Here is a 25,468-nt window from a genome sequence, read left to right as displayed (position 1 = left end):
AGGAGCAGAATTTTCACACTCTGATTAATGTTTGGTGATGTGAACAGGGAGAGAGCAGCTGCACCCACTTCAACCAGGTGCTTTGCTTCTTCGTTTGCTTTTAAAGTTGTATGCTTTGGCCTCCACCAAGTTTCGACATCTAGCCACACCATTCCGCTTCTGTTGCAAGTGCATAGAAACCCATTACCGGCTCTAAACTGGTCCCAAGAGCTTGGAAACTCCTCGTCCCCTTAAGGGCGTTTCTAATGAGCTCCAGCTCTTCCCTATACGGCCTGACGGTGGGGCCGGGGTGCCTGCCGCCCAGCTCCTCAGGCCCGGGAGAGGCGATGCGCTTCGTAGTGAAAAACATGAAATTGGGGGAAAAAAGTCAATCACCCGTTTCCACGGCAACCTAAACCTGACCCCGCGGGAGCCCAGCCTGCTTCTAACCAACCCCCCTTACACGTCCCAGAAGGCGGGAAGCACCGCCCCGAGGCCCGCGGGGATCCCCCGGCGCGCCCGGCGCCTCGCAGGTGCCGGACTCACCCCGTTGCCCTTCCCCGCCGCGGCCCGCGCCCTCCCGCGCTTGCCGGGGGCGGCGGGTACTCAAGTTTCCCACTCCCTCAGGAGCCGGGGCCGGTAAAAAATGGAGGCTGCGGAGCCGGGTGCGGTGACCGCGGCGCGGAGCCCGCTACGCCCCGCTGCTCCCCTCAGCGGGACCGCCCGCTAGGGGGCACCGTTCCCCCCCCTCGTCCTTGCCCGCCCGCGGGCCCTCTCCCGCCTCCTCCCAACCCCCCGCGCTGCGCCGCCGGCCTCGCGCGTCGGGACCTAGGCTGCCCGCGGGAGGCTAGTCCTGCGCCGGGGGCGTGGCCTCGGCTGGAGTGGCGTCCCTGCCGGCCAATGAGCGCGCAGCGTGCCTGACAGTTACGCGGCAGCTGCCAATGGGGTGAGCGGGGGGGCGGGAGCGGTGGGGTGCGAGAGGCGCCGCAGGCCGGCGCGCCGGAGCACTCGGCGGAGGGAAGTGGCGCAGCATGATGCGGCTGTGGCGGTCGGCGCTGCTGCGGGAGCTGCTGCTGCTCGGGCCGTCGGGGCCGGCCGGTGGCAGCGGCTCGGGTACCGGGGCCGGCACTAGGCACCGCCCGCCGCCGTTGGCCGCCTTTGGAGCGAGCCCGCCCTTCTCCCGCCGCGGCGGCCCGGGGCTGCTGCTGCCGCCGCCTTCGGCGAGGGGTTTGTGCACTCGCTCGGAGGGAGCCTTGGAGGAGCCGGGGAAGGGAGCGCAGGCGCCGTCGCCGACCCCCGGCGAGCCCCCCGCCGACAGCGGCCACAACAATAACCACGGCGGCGGCAAGGAGCTGGCCGGAGGCGGCGGCGGGGGGGAGAAGTGAGTGCGAGGGGGGCGGCGGGGCCGGGCCGAGCGGCGGGATGCGGAGGCGCCATGTGAGCGCCGCCTTCCAGTCGCACGCGTGGTGCTTGCGGGAGGGGGCCGGGCCGGGCCCGGGGGCCTCTGCTCCGGCAGGTGCGAGGGCGCAGGCATCGCCTGTCCCGCGGCCCTGCCGCGGCGGGCTGGGGTCTGTGGGCAGCTCGTGGGGCGCGGTGCGGGACTGTCCGGCCCGGTGGGGTCCCGCGGGGCACGGAGGGCGGGCTCGGTGGGGAGAGGAAGCGCGGGCAGACGTGTGGGCTGAGGAGCGTGTGTGGCTCTCGGCGCTGCCCTTGCCGCTGCTCGCGTGCTGCCGCGCCTTGAGCTTCCACCGGGCTCGGCGTCCCTTCCGCATACGGCCGTGCCCTTGTCGTGGTTCGGAGCTCGGAGCCAGCGTGCGTTAGTGTGGCTTTTTCTAGCGCTGCTACTTGCATAAAAGGTGTTTTCCTATGGAAGTGAAAGCTGTGTCATCTCACGTTAGTTAGTAAAGGCGGTGTACATGGTGTGTAGTTCTGCCCGGGAAGTTTAGCAGCGCTGTCTTCATGTCTACATCTAGTGCAGCTAGGGATGGGTAACACCACAAATGCCAGTAGGTGCTCCACAATGTGACCCTGTGCCAAGAGGCAGTGATATGTCCCTACGTGACAAAAGTACATGCAGGTAATAGAATAAGACTATATATTTGTGAAATTAATATGCCTTCGTTAGGAACCTGAAATACTGTCCACAGAATTGGTCAGGGACAGGTGTATCAGCTCCAGTTTGTGATGGCCAGTGGTTGAAAACATGGACAGAGTATAACGACAAGGTAAATGGATTGATGGCTCTCTGGCATTCTGCTCTGGTAGTCCTCAGCATCATGCAGCTCTTGAAGAAGCCTTGTTCATTTCTCACCTCCCCATCTGACAGTCTGTCTGTTGCTTGTTTGAACCTGGGTACACTTAGTAGCTGATAACCGTTTACATGAAGTTTGACAGCTTAACTGCAATCCCCATGAAGACCCATCTCCTTTGTGTGTTCAGAGCTTGCCCCTTGGCTTTCCTGTAGGCAGCCTGCGTGTCTTCTTTGTGCTGCTTATGGGGCAGCCTAATTAAAGTCTAAACTGAAGTCACTTTCCCAGGCTTTGCTATGCTTATTGCCTAGATATAAAAAGCAAAAGACAGAGGAAATAAGGCCAATACAGGAATACCTTGTTTTAACAGTGAGCAAAGTCTCTGTTACCCTAATGCTAAGAGGAAGTCTTCAAAAGATTCCACAAAGCCAGCTGGGAAGGCTGCAGCCCTTAGCTCATCAATAGTTCTGCTTTTGAGTTGTGGTTTTGGGTTGGTTTTCTTTTAGCATGAACTTCTACTTCAGCATGGTAGGCAGGAAAAGAAGCTCTCTTCTTGTTCTTCTCTCCAGTAAGTGTCTTAGCTGCTCAGCTTCCTTCAAGCCTTTTGTTACAATGGGATATAGTCTTCTTTAAAGGTATCACTTATACTTTCTGCTGTCAGAATTCTTTAAAAAGTACATGCAAGTCAGGTTACATAACTATGTACAATATAATACACAATTATATGTGTATTATTATTGTAGTTATACAATTGTTCAATGTATATGAAGTCTTTGAATTAATTCTATATGTAATGTTTTGAAACAAAAATGATTCAGCTGTGTCTGAAGTAGGTGTGGTTTATAAAGGTTGTACTTATGTTTTCAATAAGAAATACAGAAAGTACCATGAAAAACAAGTGTGCCAACTGTGAGGGGGTTCTGAGAATGCTGAAAAGGTAATATATTAAAGGGGTAACATGATCTTAACCTGAGCTTTTATAACAGCTTCCTACAGCTAGCATCAGTTAGGGAAATCCTGTCATTTCTAGTATGTCTGGTAAAGCTATGTAGTCACAACCAGTTATACACTTTAAGTCATTTTTGGCTTATGACAAAAGGATGTATTTGAAAGTCAAATGCTCATTCTTTGGGCCTTACTGCAAAATGAACAAGCAAATATGGCATGTAGCATGTAGTTATGAACAAGTGAAAAACTGGAAACAGTTTCTTTTCAGTTCCGGCCCTGCAGGAATTCCTGGTGACATGTTAGCCAGGCTGCTGGATGCCTTCGTTCTGACTTTTCTTGATGCAGAATTATGAAAGTCTTCCTTAAGCATGTGTAAATGGTACATTGCATGTGGACATCACTGCTGTATTAAGACAGGGTTTGGAAGAAAAGTTCTAAACTGACAGCTGAGCTAAGTCAGAGCAGTCTGTGTTCTGCTGATTCCAGCGCTTTGCCATCCAGAAGTATATAACATTTGAGCTGTGTTTGGCAGATGGTTTGTGGGCCCAACTGGGAAGACAGTAGTCCTTTTTAGGCTTTCCTTGTTTTGTTTGTTTTGGGGGTTTACTTCTTTTTTTTTTTTTTTTCTTTCTTTCTCCTATTTGCATGTGAGGATGTGGTTCTAGGATACTGGAATAACCTAGTGTCAAAAGGCAGCACTAAGATTTTCTTGCTTCTTTGCTTGCCTGACTGTCCTCATCTACAGAGAGTGGGAGTTACAAGTGAAAACCTAAAATGTTCTCTGCAAAAAGTATCCAGACATGTAGAACAGTTTAACTCCTCATAGAGAGAATAAATGATGAGGCCTGTGGCTGATGAAATAACTAGTATCCCATTGCATAACCAGATCCTGCTGTGTATTTTTTTTTTTTCCCTGAATATTTTCCACCACCTCCTAATCGTTGCTATCCAGTCTTCACTCTGTGCATCCACCTGAAACTGGAAATTTCCTTTCCTTTTGGAAAGGAAAAATACTTGAGCTTAAACTGAGAGTGGTCACACAGTAGTAATTTTGATTAGTGAAGGCTGTGGATTAAAATGCAATCATTTCTGTATGTTCATGCCCAAATAATTACAACAGAATAACACAGTACAGTCCTAAATTGTAAACTTGTATAATATTTATGAGTGTTTACTCTTACTTTCACTATAACTGTGTATTGCTCACTTTTACATTCAGTTTAAGTATGCATTGTTCCTTGCATCTTATGCTGGGCAGTAGTAGGATCAAACATAGTTTATCTAAGTATAAGCTATTTCTAAATTATAAAGGTGTTATTAGGGTGAGAGAGGGGAGCAAAACATGAGCAACCCTGATTTTTAAAGTATAGCTAAATTGCAATACTGATGAGTACTACTATATGGAATATAGCAAAATGGTTGATGGAAGTGTGTTGGTGTGGGTTTGGGTTGGGGTGTTTCGTTTGTTTCTCTTTCCTTAGAATGGCAAGGAAGTGGTAGCACGCCTTTTTAAGGACAGAGGTGAATTCTGGAGGTGTCTTTTAAATTTAATTCTGCTTTTGCATCCAGGCCAGATTCAACTGTAAAGGAGCCAGTTGTATAGGAACTGTATAGGCAGCAGTTCACCTCGCTGTTACTCCTGTCAGAGTGTGGCAGCCATACTTGCAGATGCAAGAAACTCCGCTTTCAGTAGACCTTTCATAACTTCCTTAGAGGCTAAGGTTTTGAAGCAACAGTTCTTGTTTTTACTGTTAACACTTTGATATCTACTAAAACATGTCTGTCTTTGGTCTAGGTTTATAAATACGTAGTTTTGTCTGAATCTTGGTAAGTTCTCAGGTAAATAAATGATTATCCCACCAGTGTTAATGGGATCGGTGTCTAATTATGCAAGTGGACAGAAGATAGTTATTTAGTGACTTGAGTGTGTGTATCTCTTAGTTGGAGATGGTTATCTGTAGTATGGTGACAACTTCTTTAAGATACCTGTTTTAGATAGAGTGACTAACAACTGCAGGTTGCAGCCCTTGCAGCTTTCGTAGAATCATAGGATAGTTTGAGTTGGAAGGGACCTTTAAAGGTCATCTCATCCACCTTCCTCCAGTGAGCAAGGACGTCTTTGACTAGGTCAGGTTGCTCAAAGCCCTGTGCAACATGACCTTGAATGTTTCCAGGGATGGGGCATCTACCATCTCTCTGAGCAACCTATTCTAGTATTTCACCACCCTCATAGTGAAATATTTCTTCCTTATATCTAGTCTAAATCTGCCCTCTTTTAGTTTAAAACCATTATGATTTGTCTTATCACAACAGACCCTGGAAAGAGTTTGTCCCCATCTTTCCTGTAGGGCGCTGTTAAGTACTGAAAGGCTGCAGTAAGGTCTCTGTGGAGCCTGCTGTACTCCAGGCTGAACAATTCCAGCTCTGTCAGCCTTTCTCCATAGGAGAGGTGCTTCATCCCTCTGATCATCTTTGTGGCCCTCCTCTGGACTCACTCCAACAGGCCCATGTCCTTTTTATGCTGGGGCTCCCAGACCTGAAGGCAGTTTTCCAGGTAGGGTCTCACAAGAGCAGGGTAGAGGGGCAGAATCTCCTCCCTCAACCTGCTGATCATACTTCTTTCGATGCAGCCCAGGATACAGTTGGCCTCCGGGTCTGTGAGTGCACTTTGCTGGCTCATGTTCAGCTTTTCATCCACCAATATCGCAAGTCATCCTCAGCGGGGCTGCTCTTAATCCTTTCATCCCCCAGCCTGTATTGATACAGGGGGTTGCACTGACCCAGGTTCAGTACTTTGCAGTTGGCCTTGTTGCATCTTACGAGGTTCATGTGTGCTCCGTTCATGAGCTTGTCCGGGTCCCTCTGGGTGGCATTCCTTCCTTCAGGTGTGTCAGCTGCAGGCTTGCTGAGTGTGGCACTCCAATCCCACTGTCCATGCCACTGATGAAGATACTGAACAGTACTGGTCCCAGTATGGACCCCTGAGGTACTGTTGTTGGGGACAGTTGTGACCTCATATTTTAATGACTGCTGCCTTAATATCGAACCTGAAACTATTATTAGCAGTATCGCATCTTTATATGTTCTGTTGTTCCATAAATCGTGTTCTGCATTTTAGCAGTTGCATCTTGAAGTACAAGGTAGGAATTTAATCTGCTACGTTGTAGTGATTCTGATGCAGTTTTTGTTAAAGTTAAATCCTCCGTGGAATCTGGCATAAGTGTTGTGCTGATGCAAAAGGAGGAGCTGAAGGAGGGAACAATACAAATTGCAAAGTCCTTGTGCTTCGAATTCCTGGTGTATATATATATATACACACACACACACACATGTATATGTATTCAAAAAGCAGTGTGGAGTGTCTGCCAGCATTCTAGTCCACAGCTTGGATTATCACTGAAGAAGTCTAGTTGTGTAATAGTCTGGTGATTAATTATTATTATTTTTTTTAAGAAGGGAAATAAGTATCAAAAGTCATAATTCATGAAGTGAAATAGGCCAGATTTTTTCCACTTTAATTCAGCTGTGGAAATTGCAAGTTCCCTGGCTTGAAAAACATCTGTTGGACAGCACTATCATGCTAAGTGTGCTCGTGGTGCCAAAACATAGCTTTTAGGTTAGGCAAACATTAGTTACTGACATAGCTGACCTGATAAACTGCAGAGCAAGCCTTTCCACCTCTATTTAACCGATAAACTTTATCAAAAGATGGACTACTTGACAAAGAGCAATTTTCTGTAAATATATTGAATGCCATCCTCTTTGCTTTGGCAGCCAGTGCAGATCCATTGTTTAATTAGGCTGACTGACCCAATATTGAACAGCAGCAGATGTGAAAGATACAGAAACTACGTCAAGAGATAATTTATGCTGCGAAAGGTGCACGTCTCTTTTTAATAGATTAAAATCTCATGCAGAAGCAGGTAAAACTCTTGCTGAAATGTCTGAAATTCTTTGTTCCGCACCCTCCCAGATAAAAACTCCTCATTACTCAGAATTTAACAAATTTAATCGCTCAGGAACTTGTAATTAAGTAGGTTGTCAGTTAAAATTACTCAGTGTGTTCCCTGGGTTGTCTTGTCAAAGTGAGATATGAAAGTTTTCTCTGTCAGACCTTCAGCAATCCAGTAACGAGTCTTGTAGCAGAGGCATTCCTTAAAACACGGAATGTCAACATTTCGGGTAACTTCGTTCAATGCTGTGTGTAGGGGTGTAGGCTGTAACTCAGCATAGCTGTAAAAAGGTCCATAGCTGCAGAGTTAGGCTGCAGGTACGGGCTGAAGTTATAATTGGTATGTTGGTAGTTCTGGTTCTGCTGGCTTGACTGGATGTACTGTTCTCAAACGATTGAAAGCGCAATGTGCTTCGTGGAAGGCCTGAGTTTTCTTTAGGAAAAAGGTTGTTCAGTGATTTGCTCGAGGTAGTTGCAAGTTATTTGTCTTGCTTGAAGTGCCAGCCTGTCTGTGCATTAGTCAGCTAGCATCATTTAAAAAAAACCCAAAAAAAACCAGACTGGAAGACAAGGAAAGTTCTGTTGGCTTACAAAGCTGTCTTCTGTTCTTGGTATGCAAGTACAGTGTTTTAAATAAATTGGAAAATGAGAAGGCAGATTTTTACTACTGGCTTTCACTGCTAGTTATGAGGAAAGGAGGGAGGCAAATGCAATCTAGAGTTTGTCTTAAATTTAAAAGGGTACTTGGATGTAATCAGGTTTTCATCAAAACCAGTCATAAATCTGGCCAGTTGTTGAGATAGAATAAGGTAGTTTTGAGTGGGGAAGGAGCATTAAATGTCAGTCTGTGAGATTGCACTGGCTTACCTGGGGTCTGTGCTTAGTTGTAGTATTTTACTTTCGTAGTTTTAACCTGGGTACTGATATTCAAAGATTTACTAGTCTTGTGAAAACTTCGGGCCTGCTTTCTGTACGCACATGCATGCGTGCATAAAAATAGATAAATTGCCGCTGAACATTCTAGTTTGGGACAGTAAATATTATTTAATTCTTTATATATTTTGGTTTATAGTAATAGATACTTAATTTATATAAATAGAAAATTTATTAATCTAAATATATTTAAATATTTTATATATTGTTTAAATAACAAAGTATATCTACTATAGTAACAAAGTATTGCCAGTGTTACTAGATTATAAGATTGAACTTTAAAACTGTTAGCTAAAATAATGTAGGACTGCATACTCTGCTTTTCAGTTAGTTTACGTCTATGTTTACTAGAGAACTGTTTTGGTTTTGTTTATTTTTTGTTTGTCAAACATTGGAACACTGGCTTTCTCTAAACTGACTTTGTCTAGAAACAAATCTAATCAGGTCAAAGGACTGAAATAGTTGCTCCAAAGCCCTTTGCTGTCATTGCCCCTAGCAGTTTGGAAGTGTACGTTTCGGAAGTCTATGCTATGATGCTGTATTTAACAGGGGAAGTGTGAATAACTGAGTGCAGTCTTGTGCTCCTGCGTACTGCAGGGTGCTTTGGAGTATCAAGGAAAGGGGAAACTCCATGGTTAAACCAATAAAGAGCATCCAAAGGCTTTGAGGGAAAGCTGTCAGTATTAAAGGGTTTCTCTCTTGGAAGGAATCTTGATGCTTAATCTGGTAGGTTTCCTTCACATTTCACTTAAAATGGAGATGTAAGTTATGACAAAGAGACATACAGTAAGCGTATTTTGGAGTAAAATAGCTAACACATAGAATATTTGGAAAGTCAGTGTATTTGTTTTGATAAACATGGTGACCATTGAAGATGTATCTACACTGCATATTAACCTTGATAAATATGCATGATGTGCTGCCTGAGCTGGTTCAGGTTACTGCATTATGCAGATAGCTTTACTTGCTTTCACTGTAACTGCTGTGGCTTACATAAGCTTCTAGAAGGGCTTTAGGACTCCTATTAGAAGTTCCTAAAAGCAGGACTAGTTTGGTGAAAATAATGTGCATTTATCACCTCTTGCTTATAGAATCATTGGGTCAATCTGCTCTTACAGATTTATTGTGAGGCGTGTAGGTCTTTGAGTCTTATAAATACTTTATTCTCTGTGTGAGATATACATCTGTCCTTGGTGGCATCAAGAAGAGGGAAGAGTGATGAATCTGCTCCAAAAAAATTCTAAATAGTATCTGAGCAGTAAATCCACGTTAGTAAAAATATGGCTACGTTGCAGTTAAGAATGCTGGCCACTGTAAAGGATATGTATGCTACTTGTAATATTACTGTTGTTTTCCTATTTAAAGCTAAATTAAGCTTTGAGTTCACTAATAAGAGTGCTTGTTGAAATTAGTGATAGCAGCTATATTGGTAGTGTAAATGTGCTTCTTCCTTGTAAATAATGCAAAAATGTGTATAAATAAAAATATGCACTAATTTGTCTTTTTTTTTTTTTCTTCCTTCTTCTTTTTTCCAGTAAAGTGAAGCAAGGGCTCCTTCCTAGCTTAGAAGATCTACTTTTCTATACTATTGCAGAAGGACAAGAAAAAATACCAGTTCATAAATTCATAACTGTAAGTTTACCGTTCTTAAGTGCTGTATGAAAGCCTACTGCAAGGTTTTTTTAACACTCTACATGTGAGGATACAAAGCAAAGAATTTATTATACATGGATAGCTGCAGCAAGGCATGTAACTAATTTCCCCCCCCCCCCAATGTTTCTGTATTTAAAAGACGAGTGTACTCATATTGTTACTTCTTTGCTGTGCAAAAGAGTATGCTTGAAAGCGTCTGTGTCTGTGGCAGGGCTTGGTAGTGTTTGCACACGTGTAAAATACAGTTGGGCCACTGTGGATTTCAATGACTAATCCTTTTACATAAGATGCAGCCAAAATGGCAAAAGGAAATGGCGAAAGGATCAAAAACCTGTCAAAATGTCTCTGTGTTGAGAGCGCAGTAGCAGATGTCTCTCATCTTGATAAATGAGGCTGAGCAATAGAGACCTTGATTGTAAAAGCTTATATTCTCATTTTAGTAATTATTGTTTTATTGTAATAGGCACTCAAATCCACGGGATTGCGTACATCTGATCCCCGATTGAAAGAATGCATGGATATGTTAAGATTGACCCTTCAGACAACTTCAGATGGTGTTATGCTGGACAAAGACCTTTTCAAAAAGTAAACTTTCTGTCAATAACATATAATTCTGGGTGAATGTTGTGTGTGTGTTACTGACTGCTCTGCTGGGAGAGGCGTATATAAATCTATGCATAACTAGAAGGGGAGTCAAACGCACACTCCTACTGATGCTATTTTCATGTGAGTTTGTTCTCTGGTTTCATGCAGCAGACGGATTGTGTGATCTGCACAAGAGTTTAATGTATCAGTGTTGTTTGCATGTGTATCTGACCCCATCCTTCAACTCTTGGTCAGATGCCAAATAAATTGAGGCAGCAGGGAGTATTTAGTATGAGTACATAAAACTTCTCTCTCGCTGCATCACCAGTTTTTAATCTGAAGTTCAGGATGCTGCTTCTTTGTAGTGAGATGTTGGGAGTACAGATATAGTATATGTCTGCATATACTGTATCTGTATGTATACACAGATATAGTATATATCTGTACTTCCATAGTAGATTCTAAAAGTGAGTATATGAAAAATAGAGTGACATTAGATTTCAGAATAGGTATTGATGAGAGCAGTTAGGACTGTAGTCACTGCTCTGGTTTGTTTTGGAAAAGATTTATGTGCCATATTTTAGTGGTGCTTTTTCTTTTTTAAGAGAAGTCTGTGGTCAGTTAGCTGAACAATATAAGCACTGTTCAGGTTGTCTTCAGTTCCTTCCAAGCACACTCCTTTGCTCCCCTGCTTACAGTTTCTATGGGCTGAAAGATTGGAAGTTTAGAGGCTCTTAAATCTTGGCATTATATTTGTAGAATATTTTTGAGTCTATATCTTTATTCCATTTGCAGGGTAAATGACATAATATCTAAAACTTGCTTGTTTTGTGAAAAGTATACTGTTCTCAAAATGGTACTTTTTTTTTGCTCTATATAATTTTTTTGAATTTGTAAATGAATGCTGTTTAGTGCTGTTTCCTCTGTTACAAGTTGAAATAAGTATGTGTATAAAAAAGTGTGTTTATGTATAAAATTGTATATTACATATATGTATATATCAGTGTATATATGCTTATTAAGTATATAAAGTATGTTGTATCCAGCATATACTTATATATTTACATCATTTATGTAAATAGAAAGTATATATGTCATGTGGTTTTTAATATATATATATATAAAAAAACATTTTTGGAAGTACGTTGAGAAAAATGTGTGTGACAAGATAGCAAACCAGTCAACTCCTTAATCAAATGTGGAATACTTCTCAAAGGTACATCATAGACTAACTGTATTCCTGTATTTAAGTCCAAGACCAGGTCTTCAGTGGTTATTTGTCAGTGCAGTAAAAACTGTTATTTGTTACAATCAGACACCTTCCTGGGTTTGTGGTTGGACTGAAAAGAAAATGCGTTTGCTATTATGCATTACACTTACACTAGAAGGCTTGTTTGTAGTAGTAAACTATGGATTATGTTTTAGGCAAAGGCTCTGCATTTAAGAAAAAAGACAGATGATTGCAATTTAGCAAGATTAGCATATTTTTATGTCACAGCTCTAGGATTTGATCCCCTTTGTTAGAGGAGTGCTTGTTACTGTGGTAATTTTTAGGAATCTTGCATGGGTTGCTTCTTGTGTAGGAAGGGTTTTGAACAAAGCCATACAGAGGGTGGAGAAGTGAATCTCTTTCCGCATAGCAGGTTTTCCTGCACAGCAGCAGGTGTTAACCTTTCTAATAAATTATCCCCCTCAACTTCAGTTTTATGTTCTTCCCAGGCACACTGCATTTGCTATGTAGAGACTCGTACAAGATTTCTCTGTTGTTTATTCTTCTCCGAGTATTTAAGGTGTGAAATATAATAATGTATCTAACTCGGTTGTACTTACCTCAGGACTTTGAAGCTTCAGTTCCCTAAACTTAAAAGTCAGTGGTATAGTTCTGTTGAATTTGAATCCAAAGTTGCTAGATCGTGTAAAGCATTAAGGATAAATGATGTGGAGTAGTGTTAGCATAAGCTTGGCTGAATCGATGAAGTTACTTCATGCATCTATCCCTCTAACAGAAGTTTCAGATCTTTTTAGTGATTCTAAACATTAAGCACTAATTTGGCTAAAAATGCTTTATTTTGGAGATTTTTGGCTTTACAGTGCTCTCCACCTAAATAAAACTTTGGGGAAAAAAATAATCCCAGTTACAGGCACAACAACTTGGGACTTTAATCTTTTATCTCCAGAGTTTCTGGAGTTGAAGGCTTCAGTGGCGCACGTTTTGGAGAGAGTGGTTTAGCTGTTCATATTGCATCTATTTAACATAACGTGGTCTTCATAGAATGAGTGATACCTCACTGAAAGCAGCATGTTTACTGAAAGCAGAACAGCAGGCTAGTTAGTCTGCTCTGTGAATTGTTTTCTCTTTTCTTGGTATCTTATGGTACTACTTAATATAGTAGTAGCACTCTCTAACTATTGTTAAATGAAATTTAGGCAGCTCAACAAATATGAAAGATTATACACTCTAATCTTCAGAAATCTAACAAAAATAGAAGACTTGCAAAAAGCCCTATTTCTGATCTGACAATATTAGGGTGAGAAGAAGGCATGAGGCACTTGGATGAGATGATAGCTATTGAGTAACAGTTACAACTCAGGTTTAAACCCTATTCTTTTTCATATTGATTTACTTGGCTGTGTAGGCTTAGGCTTTGTCACAAGGTGTTGCTTGTCCTGCTTTATTGACCTAGAACTATGGTCTCGCTAGCCAAATTTCCTGTGATCCGTGGGTAGGAAGCAGCAATCTGGATATGTTTTATGTTCTAAGCTAGACAATCTGTTACTGGATCTCAGACGTGGTTATCTATTTGTTGCTTAGGCGCTGTGCTGCTCTCAGTCTAGGTATCAAATCCTGAGGAAAACCTTAATTTGAGCTATGCTTAACTGAGATATTAATAGATGTTTTCATCCTCTTTGAGCAATTAGAGAAGTTTTGTCAGAAGATGCAGAGGACTTCTGCTATAACATTAATACTTCATTTGTCAAAATGACATCACTTTTCCTTCTAAAATGTGTAATAGATATACTGAACACTTCTACAGACCTAATCTCGCTAGTTGGAAATGAAGTTTTACATTGCTTTCCATAATGCTTATACTGTACCTCTTAGAACATGAGAAAAGGTTTCCATTCAGTTATATAGATAGCTGAACAGTTCTTCAGAATTGGTGGGAGTTCAGGCTGTTGTGTTTTGTTTTTATTTTAGCAAGTATCTACTTGTGTAGGGAAGCAATAATCAGCAGTGTGAGACAACTGGAAAAAGAATAGTAAACGTAACAAGTTGTATGATAAAGGAAACAAAATGGTTCTATCTTTATGCTGAAGCCCAAAGATTCAGTTTAAAAAAAAAGCCCCAAACCAAACATCAAACAACCCAACCGACCCCCAAATTTACGTCTGGGTTGTAAAAGTTGCTGAAAGTTGTTATAGATGATAAGACTCGCTTCCTAATCCTCATAAAGCAAATGTATTGGGGAAGTTTTGTAGTTTGAAAGACCTGTTTTCAAATAGAGAAAGAAATGCTTGGGTTGGGATTTGACAAGGCAGATTTTATATTTTAGGGTGAGATCATAAAGTTTGGAGGAATGGAAGAATTTGAGGTTGGAAGGTTTTTAGTCTGCCAATCCTGAACACCACTAAAGAATGTGGGAGATAAGGCCTAAGCTGTTTGTCAAATTTGATTGTAGAAAGATTTTTATTTATCAATATATATATATTTATTTAAATTCCTTCCTGATCTTTTCCTACTGCTGCACTTACCCTCAGCCTGAGACCATTCATCTCTGAAGGGTTACCTTGAACATAAACTGTTTGGAAGCTCTGGTGGGGAGGGTATGTCAGTTGCAGAATGTTAGAGGCTGTCAAGGCTAGTGTTGTGTTGACAGAAAGTATTACTGCCCTGTTAACTGGAGTTTTCTAGGACCTCTGTTATTTTGTCTATGCAGTAGTAGTTCTGAATACTCACCTAGATTAGTTAAACTCCTGGATTTAGTTTAGTCTGTGAGTTCATATAATTTGCCTGGGTTAAGGATAAGTATCCAGGATAAATACCCAGGCACTGACCTTGGCTGAAGTCTGGGAACAACAGCTGCTTGCAGGAATAGGTAGTGTCCTTAACCAGCATAGCAGTTTCTGCAGTGATTTTCAGTCTCTAGGAAGTGAGCATCGTAGACTTGCTGTAAGTTAATACATGCATAAATGCCCTTCCTGTTTCAAAATGTGATGTGGTTTCAGAGGGTTGTATTTCAGTGCATACTGCATTCTTATCCTTTTCCATGCTTTTTACTGAGTTGTTCTAATAGGCGCAGGTGACCCAAGAAGAGTCCTTAATGCTGTCTGGGTGGTACAGACAATGTAGGACTGCATCTGAATTTTAAACATAGAGCATGTTATGTTGTTACTCCTTCTGCACATCTGGCTGCCTTAACTGCTACTAATTACTGTTGAAAAAGGGTTGTTGCACCTGGAGTAAGTAACTGTAATCGGAGGCTGCTGGGAACAAAAATTAACAGGATTTTTTGCAAGATAAATAAAAAAGGAGTGGATAAGCATAACAAATTGCAACAAAACCAGCTCAACTGCAGTATTAAGACAGACTAACAAGTGTATTACAGAGCAATTCTGAAGATGGAAATGGAAGATTCTCTAATGTTTCTTTTTCGTTCTTGGAAAGTAGTGCCCACCAGCATTTGAAATTGCTGTCAGTTGAGTTTGGGATAAAGTCTCCCAAGTCCTTTGAAGGATTTCAGACTGAAGGTTTAAAAAGAGGGGATTCAAAGGGAAGATCATTCTGTCTGTTCATTGGTCCTCATGCGTCTTAATTTTGAAGTGATAATGACTTTTAATAATAAGTATTTATTCCAAGTGGAAACATTTCCCTAAAAATTAGTGGATTATTTCATTGGAAGGCTTACATGTTCTTAATTTTCCATTTGTCTGTATTAACAGTTTGTTTCTTTTTGTCAATACTGCTGGAAAGCAGAGTATGAATGTGTTAACAAAACTGTTTGGTGTTGAACCTCCCTTTCTCTTCCTTGCACTGGGATGGGGCTGTTAATACCCTGTATCAGGTCATATTTTAACTGACATGATAATAGCTCCCAATTCCCACCCCTGCTCCTACTCAGCCCCCACCCACGGACACACCACTTCCAGCAGCATGCCTCAGCTTGTGTTTCTATCCTCCCTTTCATCTGTTTCTTCTCGATAAGTCTTTTCCCTTGTACTTCTTCAGTTTTTTAAATGTACCAGATGGGATGATGTTTGGAGGGTGTGGGTGATAATGTAACTGTGTTCTGGGCTAAAAGGCAGCAAAGATGCCTTAACTGGCAGTAGTTTGAAGCAAGAGACTTGTAGCACTGCTCACTGTTAACTTTTGCTTAGTTTAGAAGATGTTATCAAGTAACTCCACAGGTTTTGCTCTTACTAGAGTGGAACCTTGTCCCAGTTTGGTTTGTTGGCAGGGTTCTCACTCCATTCATGGTGAAACTAGTTGGAAATGAGACAGACCAACCCTGAACCTTGGAAGTTTGACCTGACTCTGAAATTGGCACTTACTTGGGCAAGGGGTGGGTTAGATGACCTTCACGTCTTGATCTTAAGGAAGGGGTTGGTTAGGTCCCTTATGCAAGCTTAGATGCTACTTGAAGGCAAATTGATAGTATCTAGCAGGACAGCCTCACAGTTGAAACTTCAAAGAAGAGTTTTAAGTAAAAAGGTGTAAGAATGAATGCAATGACACATTTGTAAATAATTTAAAAACAAACTTGCATAGTAGAAAAGACCTGGTCTTGTGGGCATATAACTTCAAGGGACTGATGGTCCTTATTATAAATAGCATGTAATTGCTGCTTAAGTAGGCTTTTTGGCAGTACTTTGTCAAAAATACTAATAAACTTTTAACTTCTTGCAGGTGTGTACAAAGTAATATTGTGTTGCTTACTCAAGCTTTCAGGAGGAAGTTTGTCATTCCAGATTTTATGTCATTTACTTCACATATTGATGAGCTCTATGAAAGTGCTAAAAAGCAATCTGGAGGAAAGGTAACCTCTTTGTAAATTCAACTTCAGACTTCTGTAGATTTCTTGATATTAACCACATGCATTCTTTAAGTGGACAGGTTTTTCTTAACGTTTTAGCAAAATGTTAAACTGATAACGTGCTTAAATAGTTTTGGAAGTTCAATTATGTCTGCAACTTCTAAACTGTGTTAGAAATACAGCTTCTTAACTCTAACAATCTTCACAGTTTTGAGGTCAGAATGAGAAAATAGCATTGTTCTTTATTTTACATAAACTATGCATAAATTATAAAACTGCTGTACAATTTGTCAGACTAAGCAGTATGTAAAAATATTATGCTACCCTACACAACTGGCTAGGTTGTGTGTCAAATAATTGCCAGCCTGTGTTCGTAATTAACATTTATTCTAGTGGTTATTTCTAATAAATAAATTGAATACCCTTGAACTTTGTCACAAGCTAAAGTTTTATGTGCTTTGAAAAGGTGAACATGCTGTAACACAGAAGGGATTCCTTGCAGAATGTGCTGAAATTTGCACTTTGAAAAAAATGGTTTGATTATGATCTATGTAATATATTATGAGTATAATAATTTCTAATGAAATTTTAGGTACACTAGGTGGTTATTAGTGGAATAATGCAGTTGTATGTTGTGTATCCTTTCCGTTGACATTTATTTCAATTAATATCTATTAACACAGAGTTAAACATTTTGGATGTTGTAATGTCTCTCTGTTTATTCATGTAATAGGTTGCTGACTATATTCCACAACTGGCCAAGTTCAGCCCTGATCTGTGGGGTGTGTCACTTTGCACAGTGGATGGACAGAGGTATAATTCTAACTTCTAGATTTTGCTATTTCAGTTACTTGAACTATTTGACATATACAGCACTTCATGATACCTCATGGCTTAACAAAGGAAAAGCTTTACTGGAGATGTTAAAGAAGTAAAATACACTTGGTCATCTTTCTTAACTTTTTTCAGCTTTTCTGTTTAAACTGAATGATTTTGCTTTTATAAAATATTGTTTAAATAGTATTCGTAAATACTGTATTTAAAGCTGGAATATGTTGTGCTTATGATCCAAACAGTAATGAAGCTGTATGTAATTATGATCATTATGAAAGGACAGGATAGAGACAATGCTTATGTAGTATTAATCTTTGGAGGCTGAAGATTTGTCTAACAGTATGCAAGCCTCAAGCTGTATTACTTTTTCTGTAGGTCTCGATGTACTTGAAAGTTAATACCTTTTCTGCATTTTAATGTTCTTACTGTACCATTTTTATATGATTGCTGTATGTCACAAAAAAAATAATCCGATCCATATTTAAAGAGAAAACAAAGATAGGGAAGCTATACAGAACTTAACATGACTTTGCTTTTCAGTTTCATGGAACTTTGTCATGTAAGGATGTATGTAGGTCTTGGATATAGCTAGAGTCATCTTACTTTTATTTTTCCTTCATTCGTAACTCGGTGTAGCAGAGATAGTTGTGAGCTGGTGTAAAGGGCTGTCTCACACCGTCTAGCTGAGAAGTAAGGTAAACTATTCCATGTCTGCCTGTGTGACTAGGCAATATGAGATACTCATCAGCTTGCATGTCTCTGCTGGCCTGCAGTTTGGCAGGTCATACTGCATATTCTGACTGATATTCTGTTGAGTACGTCCTAGGTGAATGAGGCATTCCTGAAAAGAACATCAGAGTTACTTATGGTGATTGTGCATTGGTGTTCATTTTAATGTTATCTTTCACGTTCTGTATGTTTGTTTCTTGTAGAGCATATGGCTAATAATCTGTAGGGGAAGAGTTCTACAAGTGAGCTGAAGTCTTTTTCAGCTTCCTGCTTAAGTGTCTGAATTTTACTCTATTAATGGTAAAACAGCTTTAAAAGTAAAAATATTCTCCCTTTCCAAAATTTTAAATTGGCACTTTGCTGTGTTTTGGATACTATAACAGATACTAATGAAAGTTTTTATGATGTTAATTTTTATAACGTTTAATGGTGTGTGATGTTAGTTTTTATAATGACAAAATGGTTTTGTGAGTTTTCTGAAAAAAAAAAAAAGGAAGTACACTTTGGATTTTTGCCATCAAACAAGTGGTTGCTTGGAGCCTTTTGCTCTAGATTGGACATATGTTGCTTGTATGAGTCATTCTTTGATGCAGTCTTAGATGTTGAAAGTAAACTGTCCAAAAGATAGCATTTAATAATTGCTATCAAATACCTATGCCATTATCAAAGGGAATGTAAATACAGCTATTTAATTATTGCCCTGAAGTTCTAAAACTGAATTGAATCTCATCTTTGTTTATATAAGCATGGGTTTGTATAGAGGCTATATTCATGTCAGCTCTGGAGTATGTGTTTGCAGTTGAGTAGGGGAAGTGTACTAGAGGTCTGAGGTGATTTTATCTTCTCTGGTACAGACCCATTGTTTATTTTGTTTATTTGTTATATTTGCAGTAGTCACCAGCACCTGACTTTGTTATGCTTGGCTTATGGAGGGAATTGTGAAAGCCTTTAAAGCCTTTTGACATGTTTAAAATGAGACCTAGTAGTAATATGCATTTGGTTTTGGAGTCTTTTTGTTAATAGTCCTAATATATTAAAGAATAGAATGAAGCATTTACCACTCGCTACAGCTGGCAAACAAGAACTTCAAAATCTCTTCGTTTTGTTTTTCCCAGGCATTCTGTTGGCGATACCAAAGTTCCATTTTGTCTCCAGTCCTGTGTAAAGCCTTTGAAATATGCTATTGCTGTTAATGATCTTGGCACAGAATACGTGCACAGATATGTTGGTAAAGAGCCTAGTGGATTAAGATTCAACAAGTTGTTCCTGAATGAAGATGGTAAGAGATATGTAATACTTAATAATGCAAATGATTTTAGAAAATTATGAAACAAGCTGTGCAGGTTTTTTTTTGTTTCAGTCTGTTCATTTTGCCATATCCTCTTGAGTCTTACTAGTAGAAAATGTCCCAAAATATTTTGCCATCGCCAAGGTAGGCTTATCCTTTGTCACTTGCTTTAGCCTAATTTAGAATGCTAGTAAAAGATGTTTTATTACTTCTGTTCTATCTGGTAGTTATCCAGCTGTAGGAAAAAACAGTGAATTTTGATAATGCAAGTATTTGAAATGTATATTTATTTAGATGAGTTGATAGCATGTGTTCCTTCACATTTCCTTAACATCAAAGATGTTAAACTGATTTTAAGAAGCATCTATATTCCTTCCTTTCTCAGCCCTCTGAGAAGCAGGTGCTGGTGCCAAAGGCCAGCACTGGGCAGTTTCCAGAAGGCAAAACTGAACGCATCTTCCCACAGATTATTCTAAACTGAATTTGGCTACCGATTCAAAGCGCTGTATTTTTTCCCTGTGGCAGGAGTGCTTTAGCGTGAATTTCTCATACGTTACTTACCTAGATTATTTCTTGTTCATGTTATACTAATTCTCAAGCATGAAAATATTGTTTTAAAAAACATTGTGGCAAAAATCTGAGTTGGGTGACTCATGTAGCCTTAGAGGAAATACTGGGTGTTATCTCTGAAACACAAATGTTTCTTCTAGTGGAGAACAGGCAATGTTTCCGTTGCCATGGTATTGAAATTAATATTTAATTAACAGCATAGGTCTTGGATTATATTTTGGCAGGGACTCTATTGAATTCTGACTTAAATATCTGCATTATTAAATATATTCATGGTACATAATTATATTTAGTACATACCTTACGATCGTCTTTCCAAACTTAAACATAAAATAGATAATAGCGATTTTTTCCTTCTTTTTTATTAGTAAGTGGTAACGAAATACCAACATGCATATATATGACCAAGAGGGAATGAAGCATTTTGTCAAGCTTTGCTGTCTTGTTTTTGCTTTCCTCATTTTTCCAAATACAGTGTCATAGAGTGTGAAGATGACTACCTTTCATGCCCTAAGAAAACTTTCAGATAAAAAAAGCTTTGGTGCTGAAAATTGCTCGTTTTGTCTTTGGCTCAGTATAGGTGTTCTTTGGTTAATGGAATTATAGACAGTGTAATAATTTCTTTTTTATTGCTACTTTTAAAATTGAGCTATGAGGAGGTTAATTGTTAGGCTAGCGTATTTTATATTACGGTTAGACTTCAAGAGTGCTTATGAGACTTATGCTATAAGAGAATTGGGATTATTGAAAGTTTTACCAGTGTGCGTGAAATTAATAGAGAAGACTAATTCACATGGTAAAAGTTGTAGTTTTTAAGTGTGTGCTTGTGTGGCTGATATAATTGACATGAGAAAAATACATTAGAATATAACCTGAAAAGCTTTTTAAATAACAGATTTAAAGCAGAAGGTAGGAGTCTAATAAATAGGAACATTTCAGTTATAGGGAGATAGAGAAGTTGAGTTTCTGTGAGTGAAGGAAGAGGAGGGAGGAAGGGATTACACTTAAATTAATGTATGAAGATTTAAATTCATGTATGAAGTTTGGATATGTGGAGTATTTGGCAGTTTGAACATACGTAACTACTTTGAAGGTCAGATTTGAAAATAAAAAATGATATTTATTTGCTTTCTGACTCTGATATAGTAGTTGAATTTCATTTTTGTAATCAGGATTTGATGAAGTGATGTACAGGTATTTGAAAACTGGTTAGCTATTTTATTTATACTTGCTGCATTAAAGATTCCTAAAACAGGATGTTCTTCGATTTCTTTGTTTACTACTATTGAGATTCAAGCAAGACTATTACAAGGCAATTTTAAGTCATAGGTAAAAATGCCAACTTACGTGATTCTTAGTAACATTGTTTTGTTATAAGTTTTGAATAAAAATCTGTGGTGCACAATGGAAATTTGGGAATTTCTGCAACTTTATGAATACTAAATTTTAAAACTTTCTTCTAATCAAAAGGAACACATCAAACAGTTCAGAGTTCTGGAGGAATAAAGCAATTCCCATGTTAATTAAAACGAGATTATTACAGTTGATTGAAGTAGATCAAGAATCTTACGTAGTAAAATGTGTCTGAAGTAGGTATCATCAGGAATAATTTTCCTGGTTATGGCCATTGAGCAGTTTGCAGGTTTTTTTGTGACTATTGAGTTTATGATGCAACATGTCTGACAATACCTGTATGCGTGTACAGTTAATATCTCTTATCCATACACATGACCTTCTCTTGCTGATAATCTGTAACATTGGTGCTGTAATGCAATTTTGTGGAACTTAGTGCAGTAATAAATGTTGCATTGTAATTAAATGAGGGATCACTAGGAAACTGTTTATTCTGCTGAAGGATTTGGTAGCTGAAGACGTCATTCTTTAAGTTATTGTCTTGGACAAACACATTTTGATGTCATATCAGGAAGAACTTGCCATGGTGGGCATTAAAAATGTCTGTATTATGTATGTGTGGCAGCCTTGGCTTTCTGTGCTCAAAGACTGTGAGCCAGTTGTACAAGAAAGGCCTAAGGCAAATGATGAACAAAAAAGGTCAGACGCACTGGCAGAGGAAAAGCACTGTAGCTTGAGCTTATTAGGGGAAAGGTCTGGTTTGTCTATGGCATAATTGCATGGCAGGTTGCTAGAGCAGTTGTGTGAACTGGCAAACAGTTTTGGGATATTAAAAGTTACGTATTTTTCACCATTTCAGTAGTGATGTTCAGTGGGGAGGTTTTCTGGTAACTAAATATAATATATTTTCTCTTATTTTGAATTTAGATGTACCTATTAAATATGTTGCAGCTGTCTAGGTAAAAGGCTGTTCCAGACAAGTATCTCCTTCCCACAGGGAGCACAGTGCTGTATTGGTGAAGAATACATTTCTTATTCAGAGGCTATTAGGTGGGTGGTTTATGCAAGAGGCAAATTGTTGAATCAGTGGTAAACTTAATCAGGGCACCCCAGGTAAAGGCTAAGGGTTATTAAGACTTGTGCTTTTCATTAAGGCTAAAACCATGAATTTAGTCCAGAGTGTAATGATACAGCAATACACAACTTCTCTGCAAGTCTCATCAAAGATTTTTTTCAGTCTGAGCAGATCATTGTCGATTATATATAATGTATGTGTGCGTGTTTATGATGCGTGTCAGCTTTGCAGAGTTTGATATCTCTTTCTAACAATTAATAGATGCATTTGTTCACCTTTTTGTTGCAATTATGGTATCAACCTTCATTCGTTGTTGTTGTACAATGTGAAATCCCCTTGCTGATGGTACCCGCTGTGCAGTAAGTCAGTAGCTGCTGCCGCTTTAGAAAAGAGACCTGTATATGAGGTTGCTTAAACATTAATGTAGTGTCAGAACCTGTACATCCCTAAAAGGTGAAAAAGTACCTGGGGATGGAAGTGTTATTGATGAGAGTGGAAGACAGCTCTTCTTTGAAATAAGCAGGAATCTTTCAGAAGATTTTATTTAGGCATCCTGGCCCTTAGTAAAGGCCAGTATCTAGTAAGTCTGTGGAGAGTTTCTTCATTGTAGAATAGAATAGAATATTTCTGTTGGGAGTGACCTACAACAGTCATCTAGTTCAACTGCCTGACTGCTGCAAGGTTGGCCAAAAGTTAAAGCATGTTATTAAAGGTGTTGTCCAAATGCATTTTAAAGGCTGACAGGCTTAGAGCATCAGCCATCTCTCTAGGATGCCTGTGTAGCTATTGTGGCAAGATAGAAGGGTTATCTGTCAATTACAGTTATCTATCTAGGGGAGGTGTTAAATGGTATTATCTGGTGCTTTCACTATCACTATCTAGGAATAATAGTGAAAATTGCTTTCCTGGGACCTAGATACCCTGACAGGGTTTATTCTGCTTAGAAGAGGCAGCAGTGGATTAATGGAGGGTGTCCTACTCAGAGCTGTGATGTGCTGGTTTTAGGCAGCAGTAGGAGACCCTCAGAGAAGAGCTTTTGTTAGTGTGTGGTAAGCCAGATTGCTGTATATCCCTGTAGCTGAGAAGGCTTCCACAGTGATTTTTCCTTGCTGACTTACCACGGCGGGAACAAAATACAGCATCAGAATTTCAGAAGCACATTCAGAAAAGCCCATGTTTAATTTCATCAGAAGGTTCTTGCCATTCTTATGCCAGGGCAGCATATAGAGGCGTGTTGGTTGTAAAGGGGCCAGAACTAGTATGTGTAGTTTGAGATTCTAAGCAGTGAGAGGTGGGAATCTGCAGAGCAGAGGAAAAGGGAACCAAGAATGCCTTGTGACACTGAAGGTAAGTGGAGAAGTCTTGAAGGAAATGAGATGGCCGTACAATTTCTGAGGGCATGTGCTCTGTGTGGACATATCACATTGATAAGCTTTTGAGTTGCCAAATGCTGAATAAACATTATATATCATTTTTAATAAAATATACATGTGATGTGTAGAGGGTTGTGTGCGATTTAAGTCATTAATGTGTTTATGGACTGGAATGATGCCTGATGTTGATGAGAGGAAACGGTATACCCTAAGCGTAGCTAGAGCAAGAAATGCACAAAGCCAGTATTGGTGTTGGACTGCGTGTCTGGAGTTGGGATGTCCGGTTGAAAAACTGGAGAGGGCTTCAGTGAAGGACTACCAAAGAGCTGTGCTGACCTGCGCATGTAACTCCCAAGGAGCAATTGAAAGGGGAGGTTAGGGGCTCCCCTGGGAGCCACTTAAAACTCTTGAGGACCAATTGCAAAGGTGAAGGTTTGTGTAACTCTTCTTGGTAGTGGCAGGTGATATAAAAAGGGCCGGTGGCCTCCCCACTGTGGCTTAGGACATGCAGGCTGGATGTTGGGGTAAACTCTAGGAGGAAGAGGATTGCTGGAGAGTTAGAGGATTTGCCGTGTTTGGTGGTTTTCAAGACTCGAATAAAGGCATGACTGACCTGATGAAACCTTGTCAGTAGCTTGGCTTTGAGTAGGAGGGTGGAGGAGATGACCTCCAGATGTTCCTTCTGACCAGCAGTCTGCGATGCTGGGGTTTGTCATTTGACTTGAAATGGCTTTGACTGGTGTTCAGGTTAGTAGTCCCTAAAGAGAGAGAGAGAGAGAGTTAGGAAGCTATGGAAGCGCTACATTTTTCCTACTCAAAATCTGGTTTTAATCAAAAGTTAAATATATTTGACTCAAGGTATTGGTCTTTTCACTAATAGAGTAACTTGATTTTTTTCTTTTTAAAAAGTTCCTTTTAATACTGGTTTTCTGAAAAATATTAAAAGGAACTTGAGATGATTAGTTTTTTAAGAGTATCTGATAGTCATATATGGCTAAGTGCTATTGACCATGACCAGTGCAGTTTTCATGGCAAAATACATGTCTGTCTATATGCTGTGAGTATCAGACTAATCTCCAAAAAGCAATTATCTCAAGTTCCTTTTAAAATGTGTGTGTGTTATATAGGAATAGTGAATTCTGTGTGTGTTTTTAAAATATATATTTTGGAGATAAAGTAGTGGCAAATAAAAGGAAGAATTCAAACTTGTCGCAATTTTAATGCATTGAGAATTGGTTGAGGTTTTAAAACATCAGAACTCTCAAGAATTAACATCCTAGTTTAAAGGCACAGCAAAAATGTTAGTTAATACAACAACAAAAGAAGATAATTAAGAGGTAGATGTTGATGAATGAAAGTATTTTGGAAAATGGCTGATAAGGAAAGCTTTTGGAAAAGAAAGATTCATTCACATGAGCAGGTAGAATGATTGGGAATGCAAAAACACTGTTAATAGGGAGGTTAGTGTTAAACTTCAGTGTATTAGGTACACCCAAGTCAATTATAAAGTAAGTTCTAGTGAGGATGAGTAAATTGTTGTATTTCAGGAACTGCCAATAGGAACCTCGTGATTTCTGAAAAGAAATAGGATTTTGTATTCACGTGCAGCAGTAGAGAAATTCAAGAACTGGAATTCTTTCTGTTTAAGGACCTGTCTGAATGCTTACAATCACTGAGACTTGGTAACTTGCAGGAAAAATTGGAAAGTCCTTTAGGGATTGTTCTACTTGGATGTGTTGCATTGATCAAATCTTGAAACGCTGAGGAGGATTCAAAATATTCAAGAAAAGAAATGACAACAAACAGATTTACTGGGCTATTAGTGTAAGGTTAAGTGTGTTCTAAAGTGTAAAAATACTTTGCTCACAATTACAAAAACTGTATAATGTTGGACTAAAATGTTTTTAATTTAGGA

The 25,468-nt window shown here is 39.8% G+C and overlaps 1 protein-coding gene across 2 annotated transcripts in view; it reads left to right on the top strand.

The window, feature by feature from the left end:
• The first annotated feature begins 946 nt into the window (after nucleotides 1-946).
• Nucleotides 947-25,468, top strand: part of GLS (glutaminase) — a 67,441-nt gene continuing 42,919 nt past the window's right edge. The window contains exons 1-6 of one of the 2 annotated variants that reach the window (XM_080620823.1): nucleotides 947-1,360; nucleotides 9,597-9,693; nucleotides 10,178-10,299; nucleotides 16,205-16,334; nucleotides 17,065-17,144; nucleotides 19,010-19,173. In XM_080620823.1, the coding sequence (XP_080476949.1) occupies nucleotides 1,011-1,360; nucleotides 9,597-9,693; nucleotides 10,178-10,299; nucleotides 16,205-16,334; nucleotides 17,065-17,144; nucleotides 19,010-19,173 (943 nt within the window). In that variant the 5' untranslated portion in view covers nucleotides 947-1,010. The remainder of the gene's footprint in view (nucleotides 1,361-9,596; nucleotides 9,694-10,177; nucleotides 10,300-16,204; nucleotides 16,335-17,064; nucleotides 17,145-19,009; nucleotides 19,174-25,468) is intronic. The other variant, XM_080620822.1, reaches the window with a different exon arrangement.

Source organism: Psittacula echo, assembly GCF_963264785.1.
Source record: "Psittacula echo genome assembly, chromosome: 6".
NCBI classification, from domain to species: domain Eukaryota; kingdom Metazoa; phylum Chordata; class Aves; order Psittaciformes; family Psittacidae; genus Psittacula; species Psittacula echo.
Note: the sequence above shows the minus strand (reverse complement) of the source record. Positions and strands in the feature narration are given on the sequence as shown.